At 47.1% G+C, this 13,324-nt stretch overlaps 1 protein-coding gene across 1 annotated transcript in view; it reads right to left on the bottom strand.

The window, feature by feature from the left end:
* The window catches only part of LOC118943851 (uncharacterized), a 67,064-nt gene that overhangs the window by 9,595 nt on the left and 44,145 nt on the right, over window positions 1–13,324 (bottom strand). The window contains exons 4-8 of the mRNA XM_090218022.1: window positions 13,165–13,289; window positions 9,067–9,273; window positions 7,694–7,908; window positions 2,053–2,183; window positions 1,227–1,354 (exon numbers count right to left, since the gene is read on the bottom strand). Of these exons, the coding sequence (XP_090074148.1) occupies window positions 1,227–1,354; window positions 2,053–2,183; window positions 7,694–7,908; window positions 9,067–9,273; window positions 13,165–13,289 (806 nt within the window). The remainder of the gene's footprint in view (window positions 1–1,226; window positions 1,355–2,052; window positions 2,184–7,693; window positions 7,909–9,066; window positions 9,274–13,164; window positions 13,290–13,324) is intronic.

The raw sequence follows: 13,324 nt of genomic DNA, 5'->3' as shown, positions 1-13,324 counted from the left end.
CTGTGGAACAGGGTCCCTGACTAGTGAGGTGCTGGGGAACATGGTTCCTGACTAGTGAGGTGCTGGGGACCAGGGTCCCTGACTAGTGAGGTGCTGGGGACCAGGGTCCCTGACTAGTGAGGTGCTGGGGACCAGGGTCCCTGACTAGTGAGGTGCTGGGGACCAGGGTCCCTGACTAGTGAGGTGCTGGGGAACAGGGTCCCTGACTAGTGAGGTGCTGGGGACCATGGTTCCTGACTAGTGAGGTGCTGGGGAACAGGGTTCCTGACTAGTGAGGTGCTGGGGACCAGGGTCCCTGACTAGTGAGGTGCTGGGGACCAGGGTCCCTGACTAGTGAGGTGCTGGGGACCAGGGTCCCTGACTAGTGAGGTGCTGGGGACCAGGGTCCCTGACTAGTGAGGTGCTGGGGACCAGGGTCCCTGACTAGTGAGGTGCTGGGGACCAGGGTCCCTGACTAGTGAGGTGCTGGGGACCAGGGTCCCTGACTAGTGAGGTGCTGGGGACCAGGGTCCCTGACTAGTGAGGTGCTGGGGAACAGGGTTCCTGACTAGTGAGGTGCTGGGGAACAGGGTTCCTGACTAGTGAGGTGCTGGGGAACATGGTTCCTGACTAGTGAGGTGCTGGGGACCAGGGTCCCTGACTAGTGAGGTGCTGGGGACCAGGGTCCCTGACTAGTGAGGTGCTGGGGAACAGGGTTCCTGACTAGTGAGGTGCTGTGGAACAGGGTTCCTGACTAGTGAGGTGCTGGGGAACATGGTTCCTGACTAGTGAGGTGCTGGGGACCAGGGTCCCTGACTAGTGAGGTGCTGGGGAACAGGGTTCCTGACTAGTGAGGTGCTGGGGAACAGGGTCCCTGACTAGTGAGGTGCTGGGGACCAGGGTCCCTGACTAGTGAGGTGCTGGGGAACAGGGTCCCTGACTAGTGAGGTGCTGGGGAACATGGTCCCTGACTAGTGAGGTGCTGGGGACCAGGGTCCCTGACTAGTGAGGTGCTGGGGAACAGGGTTCCTGACTAGTGAGGTGCTGTGGAACAGGGTTCCTGACTAGTGAGGTGCTGGGGAACATGGTTCCTGACTAGTGAGGTGCTGGGGACCAGGGTCCCTGACTAGTGAGGTGCTGGGGAACAGGGTTCCTGACTAGTGAGGTGCTGGGGAACAGGGTCCCTGACTAGTGAGGTGCTGGGGACCAGGGTCCCTGACTAGTGAGGTGCTGGGGAACAGGCGTACCGCTGATGGCTCTTCGTATCTCGGTGGCAGCTGCCTCTCTCATCTCCAGAGAAGCCTGTTCACTGTACCAGGCTGTGTGTGGTGTACAGATCAGGTTGGGAGCATCCTTCAGAGGGCCTGTAGCAAAACTAGAGAGAGGGGAGGGTTGGGGGGTGGGGTGGGGGTGGGGGGGGGGGGGGGGGGGTTTAGAGAGAACAAGTATCAGACCCAAATCAGGCAGTGGCCTCTTCATCTAATCTCCTTTCCTCATCTCCTCCTTTCATCTCCTCCCTTCATTTCCTCCTCTCTTCATCTCCTCCTCTCTTAATTTCCTCATCTCCTCTCCTTCCCTGATAACAGATGCTGAGACTTCCTCTCCTTCTTCTTCCCTCAGTCCTCCCAACTCACCCTCCGTGCCCTGGTCCTAGGGTTGTGTGTGAAGGTGTCACTGATATGAGCCACTGTAGTGTGGGATTACAGGTCCTCTGTTGACGTCTTGTTGATGTGTGTTCACAGTAGAACCATATCTCCCTGACACCTGAAGGGTTCTATCTCGTGCACTGTGTCTCACCTGAAGGGTTCTATCTCGTGCACTGTGTGTCTCACCTGAAGGGTTCTATCTCGTGCACTGTGTGTCTCACCTGAAGGGTTCTATCTCGTGCCCTGTGTCTCACCTGAAGGGTTCTATCTCGTGCACTGTGTGTCTCACCTGAAGGATTCTATCTCGTGCACTGTGTGTCTCACCTGAAGGGTTCTATCTCGTGCACTGTGTGTCTCACCTGAAGGGTTCTATCTCGTGCACTGTGTCTCACCTGAAGGGTTCTATCTCGTGCACTGTGTGTCTTACCTGAAGGGTTCTATCTCGTGCACGTCCAGGGCAGCGCCACGTATCCTCCCCTCCTTCAGGGCCTGAGCCAGGGCCTTCTCATCCACCAGCCCTCCCCGCGCTGCATTCACCAGGAACGCTCCCTGACGCATCTAGAAGGGTCGGGGGGAGAGAAAGATAAGAGAGAGAGAAGAGGGGGGGGGGGGTTGATTTGATCTAAAGAGGGGTGCCACCAACATGTAGTTTTTACAAAGAATTTGTTTGCGTCATTCTTTTAAGTATCTTAATACAAATGACCTTCTGATGGAGCTGGAGAAGAGAGACTATAATAGAGATGACCTACTGATAGAGCTGGAGAAGAGAGACTAGAATAGAGATGACCTACTGATAGAGCTGGAGAAAAGAGACTATAATAGAGATGACCTACTGATAGAGCTGGAGAAGAGAGACTATAATAGAGATGACCTACTGATAGAGCTGGAGAAGAGAGACTAGAATAGAGATGACCTACTGATAGAGCTGGAGAAGAGAGACTAGAATAGAGATGACCTACTGAAAAAGCTGGAGAAGAGAGACTATAATAGAGATGACCTACTGATAGAGCTGGAGAAGAGAGACTATAATAGAGATGACCTACTGATAGAGCTGGAGAAGAGAGACTATAATAGAGATGACCTACTGATAGAGCTGGAGAAGAGAGACTAGAATAGAGATGACCTACTGATGGAGCTGGAGAAGAGATACTAGAATAGAGATGACCTACTGATAGAGCTGGAGAAGAGAGACTATAATAGAGATGACCTACTGATAGAGCTGGAGAAGAGAGACTATAATAGAGATTACCTACTGATAGAGCTGGAAAAGAGAGACTAGAATAGAGATGACCTACTGATAGAGCTGGAGAAGAGAGACTATGATAGAGATGACCTACTGATAGAGCTGGAGAAGAGAGACTATAATAGAGATGACCTACTGATAGAGCTGGAGAAGAGAGACTATAATAGAGATGACCTACTGATAGAGCTGGAGAAGAGAGACTATAATAGAGATGACCTACTGACAGAGCTGTAGAAGAGCCTAGAATGTCTTTGACGCTCCACTAAATGGTCTACTGAAGACATGACGAGCCGAGCACCTGGGCAACACATGCACATGCACAAGCATACGCAAATATGTCTGTCTCATCCCCATGGAGACACATCTACACCTGAGGAAAATCAGCTCTGAAGGATGACTGTCAAAAGTGCTTTAAGAATTGTGTGCGTGAGGACATCCCAAATGGAACTCTATTCCCTTGATAGTGCACTACTTGGCTCAGCTCACATAGTTGGCTGTAGATAGGGACATCCCAAATTGAACCCTATTCCCTTGATAGTGCACTACTTGGCTCAGCTCACATAGTTGGCTGTAGATAGGGACATCCCAAATTGAACCCTATTCCCTTGATAGTGCACTACTTGGCTCAGCTCACAGAGTTGGCTGTAGATGGGGACGTCCCAAATGGAACCCTAGTCCCTTGATAGTGCACTACTTGGCTCAGCTCACAGAGTTGGCTGTAGATGGGGACGTCCCAAATGGAACCCTAGTCCCTTGATAGTGCACTACTTGGCTCAGCTCACAGAGTTGGCTGTAGATGGGGACGTCCCAAATGGAACTCTATTCCCTTGATAGTGCACTACGTTGAGGACAAGATGACAGTTGATAACTATACTAGACAACAAAAATAAATAAAAAACTGCTAGCGGAGAAAAACAACAGCTCCAGAAAAATCCAATTACTATTCTTGGAAGAAACTGTAATCCCTTAAATCTAGACACAATACGAAATCCACGACATGAAAAGCCCTCGCACCGTCAGTCATCCTTTAATTACACACACACACACACACACACACACACACACACACACACACACACACACACACACACACACACACACACACACACACACACACACACACACACACACGATAAGAAGATGCAGGCTTGAGAGAACAGTGAAGAAGAGACACAGGAGAACTGGGTTAAGAGAATAGAGCCTTCTCTCTTCTGTTGTTCTCCTTCAGACAGCTCTTCAATGCTCTCTCTCTCTCTCTCTCTGTCTCTCAGATGTGAAGTCAACCAGAAACAATAGAAACACAGAAAATAAGAGGAAACTGAGATAAGAGGTGTAATTATCCTCTCCTCCACCAGGTGGCAGACCAGGACAGACCAGATGGGGTATTGTAGTTTTGACAGCAGCTCTGAGCAGTGAAGTCAACCTGAGAGAGTCAGAGGAAACTGAGATAAGAGGTGTAATTATCCTCTCCTCCACTAGGTGCTAGACCAGACAGACCAGATGGGGTATTGTAGTTTTGACAGCAGCTCTGAGCAGTGAAGTCAACCTGAGAGAGTCAGAGGAAACTGAGATAAGAGGTGTAATTCTCCTCTCCTCCACCAGGTGGGAGACTAGATGGGGTATTGTTGTTTTGACAGCAGCTCTGAGCAGTGAAGTCAACCTGAGAGAGTCAGAGGAAACTGAGATAAGAGGTGTAATTCTCCTCTCCTCCACCAGGTGGCAGCCCAGGACAGACCAGATGGGGTATTGTAGTTTTGACAGCAGCTCTGAGCAGTGAAGTCAACCTGAGAGAGTCAGAGGAAACTGAGATAAGAGGTGTAATTCTCCTCTCCTCCACCAGGTGGCAGACTAGATGGGGTATTGTTGTTTTGACAGCAGCTCTGAGCAGTGAAGTCAACCTGAGAGAGTCAGAGGAAACTGAGATAAGAGGTGTAATTATCCTCTCCTCCACCAGGTGGCAGACCAGACAGACCAGATGGGGTATTGTAGTTTTGACAGCAGCTCTGAGCAGTGAAGTCAACCTGAGAGAGTCAGAGGAAACTGAGATAAGAGGTGTAATTCTCCTCTCCTCCACCAGGTGGGAGACTAGATGGGGTATTGTTGTTTTGACAGCAGCTCTGAGCAGTGAAGTCAACCTGAGAGAGTCAGAGGAAACTGAGATAAGAGGTGTAATTATCCTCTCCTCCACCAGGTGCTAGACCAGACAGACCAGATGGGGTATTGTAGTTTTGACAGCAGCTCTGAGCAGTGAAGTCAACCTGAGAGAGTCAGAGGAAACTGAGATAAGAGGTGTAATTCTCCCCTCCTCCACCAGGACTAGATGGGGTATTGTTGTATTGATAGCAGCTCTAAGCTGTGGGAAAGGAAACAACATCTCTACTTCGCTGACCCTCAACACTGGGGCCCCACAAGGGTGCGTGCTCAGCCCCCTCCTGTTCTCCCTGTTCACCCATGACTGCGTGGCCAAGCACGCCTCCAAATCTGCAGAAATTTGCAGAAGACAGTAATGGGCTTGATTACCAACAACGACGAGACGGCCTACAGGGAGGAGGTGAGGGCCCTCAGTGTGGTGTCAGGAAAATAACTTCTCACTCAACGTCAACAAAACAAAGGAGATGATTGTGGACTTCAGGAAACAGCAGAGGGAGCAGCCCCCTGTCCACATTAATGGGACAGTAGTGGAGAAGGTGGAAAGTTTTAAGTTCCTTGGCGTACACATCACAGACAAACTGAATTGGTCCACCCACACAGACAGCGTGGTGAACCAACCTCAGGAGGCTGAAGAAATTTGGCTTGTCACCTAAGACCCTCACAATCTTTTACAGATGCACAATTGAGAGCATCCTGTCGGGCTGTATCACCGCCTGGTACGGCAACTGCTCCGCCCTCAACCGTAAGGCTCTCCAGAGGGTAGTGAGGTCTGCACAACGCATCACCGGGGGCAAACTACCTGCCCTCCAGGACACCTACACCACCCGATGTCACAGGAAGGCCATAAAGATCATCAAGGACAACAACCACCCGAGCCACTGCCTGTTCACCCCGCTATCACCCAGAAGGCGAGGTCAGTACAGGTGCATCAAAGCAAGGGACCGAGAGACTGAAAAACAGCTTCTATCTCAAGGCCATCAGACTGTTCAACAGCCATCACTAACTCAGAGAGGCTGCTGCCTACATTGAGACCAAATCACTGGACACTTTAATAAATGGATCACTAGTCACTTTAAACAATGCCACTTTAATAATGTTTACATATCATACATTACTCATATCATATGTACACTACCGTTCAAAAGTTTGAGGTCACTTAGAAATGTCCTTGTTTTTGAAAGAAAAGCACATTTTTTATCCATTACCATATCATCAAATTGATCAGAAATACAGTGTAGACATTGTTAATGTTGTAAATGATTACTGTAGCTGGAAACGGTTGATTTTTAATGGAATATCTAAATAGACGTAAAGAGGCCCATTAGCAGCACCATCACTCCTGTGTTCCAATGGTACGTTGTGTTACCTAATCCAAGTTTATAATTTAAAAAAGGCTAATTGATCATTAGAAAACCCTTTTGCAGTTATGTTAGCACAGCTGAAAACTGGTCTTCTTTAGACTAGTTGAGTATCTGGAGTATCAGCATTTGTGGGTTTGATTACAGACTCAAAATGGCCAGAAACAAAGACCTTTCTTCTGAAACTCGTCAGTCTCTTCTTGTTCTGAGAAATGAAGGCTATTCCATGTGAGAAATTGCCAAGAAACTGAAGATCTGGTACAACACTGTGTACTACTCCCTTCACAGAACAGCGTAAACTGTCTCTAACCAGAATAGAAAGAGGAGTGGGAGGCCCCGGTGCACAACTGAGCAAGAGGACAAGTACATTATAGTGTCTAGTTTGAGAAACAGACGCCTCACAAGTCCTCAACAGGCAGCTTCGTGAATTAGTACCCGCAAAACACCAGTCTCAACGTCAACAGTGAAGAGGTTACTCCGAGATGCTGGCCTTCTAGGTAGAGTTGGTAGTTAAGAATGATAATATATAATATATATAAGGATGATGAGGTGTTCAGGACAGTCGGAGGAATAACTATATGAATTAATAACTCATTAATAACCATATGAATGAATTACTCATTAATAACTATATGAATGAATAAATCATTAATAACTATATGAATTAATTACTCATTAATAACTATATGAATTAATAACTCATTAATAACTATATAAATTAATAACCCGTATTAATAACTATATGGATTAATAACTCATTAATAACTATATGAATTAATAACTCATTAATAACTATATGAATTAATAAATCATTAATACCTATATGAATTAATTACTCATTAATAACTATATGAATTAATAACCCGTATTAATAACTATATGAATTAATAACTCATTAATAACTATATGAATTAATAACTCATTAATAACTATATGAATGAATTACTCATTAATAACCATATGAATGAATAACTCATTAATAACTATATGAATTAATAACTCATTAATAACTATATAAATTAATAACTCATTAATAACTATATGAATTAATAACTCATTAATAACTATATGAATTAATAAATCATTAATAACTATATGAATTAATAACTCATTAATAACTATATGAATTAATAACTCATTGATAACTATATAAATTAATAACCCGTATTAATAACCATATGAATTAATACCTCATTAATAACTATATGAATTCATAACTCATATTAATAACTATATGAATTCATAACTCATATTAATAACTGACTGGGAGTCAGTGAGTTATACCATATAGGTCAAAGGTCAGCTGTCCTCTCTACCTGTTTGATGGTGAAGTCGTTGATGAGATGGTGGTTGTGTTCGTTGAGGTTGCAGTGCAGAGACACGCAGTCTGACTGGTAGAGCAGGTCTTGTAGGGTGTAGACGCGCTGGACGCCCAGGGAACGCTCCAAGCCGTCCTGCAGGTAGGGGTCGTAGAAGATCACGTTGAAGCCAAACACCTTGGCCCGCACAGCCACCGCCTGACCCGAACGACCTACACTCACAGGTTTAGTCACAACATCAACACACACACACACACACACACACACACACACACACACACACACACACACACACACACACACACACACACACACACACACACACACACACACAATGGGCATGAGAGAGAGAGAGAGAGAGAGAGAGAGAGAGAGAGAGAGATAGAGAGAGAGAGAGAGAGAGAGAGAGAGAAAGAAACCGACAGAGAGAGAGAGACAGAGAGACAGAGAGAGAGAGAGAGAGAGAGAGAGAGAGAGAGAGAGAGAGAGAGAGAGAGAGAGAAAGAAACCAACAGAGAGAGAGAGAGAGAAACCGACAGAGAGAGAGAGAGAGAGAGAGAGACAGAGAGAGACAGAGAGAGAGAGAGACAGAGAGAGACAGAGAGAGAGAGAGAGAGAGAGACATAGAGAGACAGAGAGACAGAGAGAGAGAGAGACAGAGAGAGAGAGAGAGAGAGACAGAGAGAGAGACAGAGAGAGAGAGAGAGACAGAGAGAGACAGAGAGAGAGAGAGAGAGAGAGAGAGAGAAAGAAACCGACAGAGAGAGAGAGACAGAGAGACAGAGAGAGAGAGAGAGAGAGAGAGAGAGAGAGAGAGAGAAAGAAACCAACAGAGAGAGAGAGAGAGAAAGAGAGAGAGAGAGAAACCGACAGAGAGAGAGAGAGAGAGAGAGACAGAGAGAGACAGAGAGAGAGAAAGAAACCAACAGAGAGAGAGAAAGAGAGAGAGAGAGAAACCGACAGAGAGAGAGAGAGAGAGAGAGAGAGACAGAGAGAGAGAGAGAGACAGAGAGAGACAGAGAGAGAGAGAGAGAGAGAGAGAGAGAGACAGAGAGAGACAGAGAGACAGAGAGAGAGAGAGACAGAGAGAGAGAGAGAGAGAGACAGAGAGAGAGACAGAGAGAGAGAGAGAGAGAGAGAGAGAGAGAGAGAGACAGAGAGAGAGAGAGAGACAGAGAGAGAGAGAGAGAGAGAGAGAGAGAGAGAGACAGAGAGAGACAGAGAGAGAGAGAGAGGGAGAGACAGAGAGAGAGAGAGAGACAGAGAGAGAGAGAGAGACAGAGAGAGAGAGAGAGAGAGACAGAGAGACAGAGAGAGAGAGATAAAGGGGAGAGTGTAAAACAGAGGAGTCCTTCCACACAGTTCCTCACCGAAGCCTATAAGGCCCAGTGTCTCCCCACGGATGCGTGCCGCTCCGGACGCCACCTCTCTGATCTGCTCCACGCTCTGGACCCGCGTGCCCTCCCGGAGAGCCTGGTACAACCAGGTGTTTCGTCGGTACAGGTTGAGGATGTGACACATGGTGGAGTCCGCTGTCTCCTCCACGCAAGCCGACGGGATGTTACAGACTGCTACACCTGGGAGAGGAGGACACAGAGTTAGATTAAGAGACACCTGGGGAAGAGGACACACAGAGTTAGATTAAGAGACACCTGGGGGAGGAGGACACACAGAGTTAGATTAAGAGACACCTGGGGGAGGAGGACACACACAGAGTTAGATTAAGAGACACCTGGGTAGGAGGACACACAGAGTTAAATTAAGAGACACCTGGGGGAGGAGGACACACACAGAGTTAGATTAAGAGACACCTGGGGGAGGAGGACACACAGAGTTAGATTAAGAGACACCTGGGGGAGGGGGACACACAGAGTTAGATTAAGAGACACCTGGGGGGAGGAGGACACACACAGAGTTAGATTAAGAAACACCTGGGGGAGGAGGACACACAGAGTTAGATTAAGAGACACCTGGGGGAGGAGGACACACAGAGAGTTAGTTTAAAAGACACCTGGGGAGGAGGACACACAGAGTTAGATTAAGAGACACCTGGGGGAGGAGGACACACAGAGTTAGATTAAGAGACACCTGGGGGAGGAGGACAAACAGAGTTAGATTAAGAGACACCTGGGGGAGGGGGACACACAGAGTTAGATTAAGAGACACCTGGGGGAGGGGGACACACAGAGTTAGATTAAGAGACACCTGGGGGAGGAGGACACACACAGAGTTAGATTAAGAGACACCTGGGGGGAGGAGGACACACAGAGTTAGATTAAGAGACACCTGGGGGAGGAGGACACATACAGAGTTAGATTAAGAGACACCTGGGTAGGAGGACACACAGAGTTAGATTAAGAGACACCTAGAGGAGGACACACAGAGTTAGATTAAGAGACACCTGGGGGAGGAGGACACACAGAGTTAGATTAAGAGACACCTGGGGGAGGAGGACACAGAGTTAGATTAAGAGACACCTGGGGAGGAGGACATACAGAGTTAGATTAAGAGACACCTGGGGGAGGAGGACACACATAGTTAGATTAAGAGACACCTGGGGGAGGAGGACACACACAGAGTTAGATTAAGAGACACCTGGGTAGGAGGACACACAAAGTTAGATTAAGAGACACCTGGGGAGGAGGACACACAGAGTTAGATTAAGAGACACCTGGGGGAGGAGGACACACAGAGTTAGATTAAGAGACACCTGGGGGAGGGGGACACACAGAGTTAGATTAAGAGACACCTGGGGGAGGAGAACACACATAGTTAGATTAAGAGACACCTGGGGGAGGAGGACACACAGAGTTAGATTAAGAGACACCTGGGGGAGGGGGACACACAGAGTTAGATTAAGAGAAACCTAGAGGAGGACACAGAGTTAGATTAAGAGACACCTGGGGGAGGAGGACACAGAGTTAGATTAAGAGACACCTGGGGGAGGAGGACACACACAGAGTTAGATTAAGAGACACCTGGGGGAGGAGGAGGTAAAGGCAAAAAAAGGCCATGGTGGCAAAGTAAATACAATATAGCAAGTAAAACAATGGAATGGTAGATTTGCAATGGAAGAATGTGCAAAGTAGAAATAAAAATAATGGGGTGCAAAGGAGCAAAATAAATAAATAAATTAAATACAGTAGGGAAAGAGGTAGTTGTTTGGGCTAAATTATAGGTGGGCTATGTACAGGTGCAGTAATCTGTGAGCTGCTCTGACAGTTGGTGCTTAAAGCTAGTGAGGGAGATAAGTGTTTCCAGTTTCAGAAATGTTTGTAGTTCGTTCCAGTCATTGGCAGCAGAGAACTGGAAGGAGAGGCGGCCAAAGAAATAATTGGTTTTGGGGGTGACTAGAGAGATATACCTGCTGGAGCGTGTGCTACAGGTGGGAGATGCTATGGTGACCAGCGAGCTGAGATAAGGGGGGACTTTACCTAGCAGGGTCTTGTAGATGACATGGAGCCAGTGGGTTTGGCGACGAGTATGAAGCGAGGGCCAGCCAACGAGAGCGTACAGGTCGCAATGGTGGGTAGTATATGGGGCTTTGGTGACAAAACGGATAGCACTGTGATAGACTGCATCCAATTTGTTGAGTAGGGTATTGGAGGCTATTTTGTAAATGACATCGCCAAAGTCGAGGATTGGTAGGATGGTCAGTTTTACAAGGGTATGTTTGGCAGCATGAGTGAAGGATGCTTTGTTGCGAAATAGGAAGCCAATTCTAGATTTAACTTTGGATTGGAGATGTTTGATATGGGTCTGGAAGGAGAGTTTACAGTCTAACCAGACACCTAGGTATTTGTAGTTGTCCACGTATTCTAAGTCAGAGCCGTCCAGAGTAGTAATGTTGGACAGGCGGGTAGGTGCAGGTAGCGATCGGTTGAAGAGCATGCATTTAGTTTTACTTGTATTTAAGAGCAATTGGAGGCCACGGAAGGAGAGTTGTATGGCATTGAAGCTTCTTGGGTAATGACGCTACAAGCTTGGCACACCTGTATTTGGGGAGTTTCTCCCATTGTTCTCTGCAGATCCTCTCAAGCTCAGTCAGGTTGGATGCAGAGTGTCGCTGCACAGCTATTTTCAGGTCTCTCCAGAGATGTTCGATCGGGTTCAAGTCCGAGTTCTGGCTGGGCCTCTCAAGAACATTCAGAGACTTGTCCCGAAACCACTCCTGCATTGTGTTGGTTGTGTACTTAGGGTCGTTGTCCAGTTGGAAGGTGAACCTTTGCCCCAGTCTGAGGTCATGAGTGCTCTGGAGCAGGTTTACATCAAGGATGTCTCTGTACTTGCTCCGTTCATCTTTCCCTCGATCCTGACTAGTCTCCCAGTCCCTGCAGCTGATAAATATCCCCATAGCATAATGCTGCCACCACCATGCTTCACCGTAGGGATGGTGCCAGGTTTCCTCCAGACGTGACGCTTGACATTCAGGCCAAAGAGTTCAACCTTGTTTCATCAGACCAGAATCTTGTTTCTCATGGTCTGAGAGTTCTTTAGGTGCCTTTTGGCAAACTCCAAGCGGGCTGTCATGTGCCTTTTACTGAGAAGTGGCTTCCATCTGGCCCCGGTTGCTCAGTTTGTCCGGACTCCCAGCTCTAGGAAGAATCTTGGTGGTTCCAAACTTCTTCCATTTCAGAATGATGGAGGCCACTGTGCTCTTGGGAACCTTCAATGCTGCAGAAATATTTTGGTACCCTTCCCCAGATCTGTGCCTCGACACAATCCTGTCTCGGAGCTCTAAAGAGAATTCCCTTTGACCTCATGGCTTGGATTTTTGCTCTGACATCTCAAGGATGATTAATGGAAACAGGATGCACCTGAACTCAATATCGAGTCTCATAGCAAAAGGTCTGAATACTTTTTTTTTTATTTCAGAATGATGGAGGCCACTGTGTTCTTGGGAACCTTCAATGCTGCAGAAATGTTTTGGTACCCTTCCCCAGACCTGTGCCTCGACACAATCCTGTCTCAGAGCTCTAAAGAGAATTCCTTTGACCTCATGGCTTGGATTTTTGCTCTGACATCTCAAGGATGATTAATGGAAACAGGATGCACCTGAGCTCAATATCGAGTCTCATAGCAAAAGGTCTGAATACTTATGCAAATAAGGTATATTTTCTATTTGTAATAAATTAGCTACAATTTATAAGAACCAGTTTTTGCGTCGTCATTATGGGGTATTGTGATGTCATTATGGGGTATTGTGATGTCATTATGGGGTATTGTGATGTCATTATGGGGTATTGTGATGTCATTATGGGGTATTGCGTGTGATGAGGACAAATATTTATTTTAATCCATTTTTAGAATAAGGCTGTAACGTAACAAAATGTGAGAAAAAAAATCAAGGGGTCTGAATACTTTCACGAGTGCACTGCGCGTGTTAACGAAGGTAACTTTTGGATAAAAGTGTCTCTGCTAAGTGACTACATTCTGCCGATCATAGTTGGGTGAATATTGGTGCGTACCCAGCTCTCCGGCCGCCTTGATGTCGATGTTGTCGTAGCCGCTGCCGATGCGGATGATGATGCGTAGAGCCTTGAACTTCTCCAGGTCCTCTCTGGTCAGAGTGATGGTGTGGTACATCATGGCCCTACCGCCTCGTTCAACACCTGGAGAGACAAACAG

This window comes from Oncorhynchus mykiss, chromosome 23 (assembly GCF_057628025.1).
Source record: "Oncorhynchus mykiss isolate SJ-2025 chromosome 23, ASM5762802v1, whole genome shotgun sequence".
Taxonomy (NCBI): Eukaryota; Metazoa; Chordata; class Actinopteri; order Salmoniformes; family Salmonidae; genus Oncorhynchus; species Oncorhynchus mykiss.
This window is presented reverse-complemented; position numbering and strand designations above follow the sequence as displayed.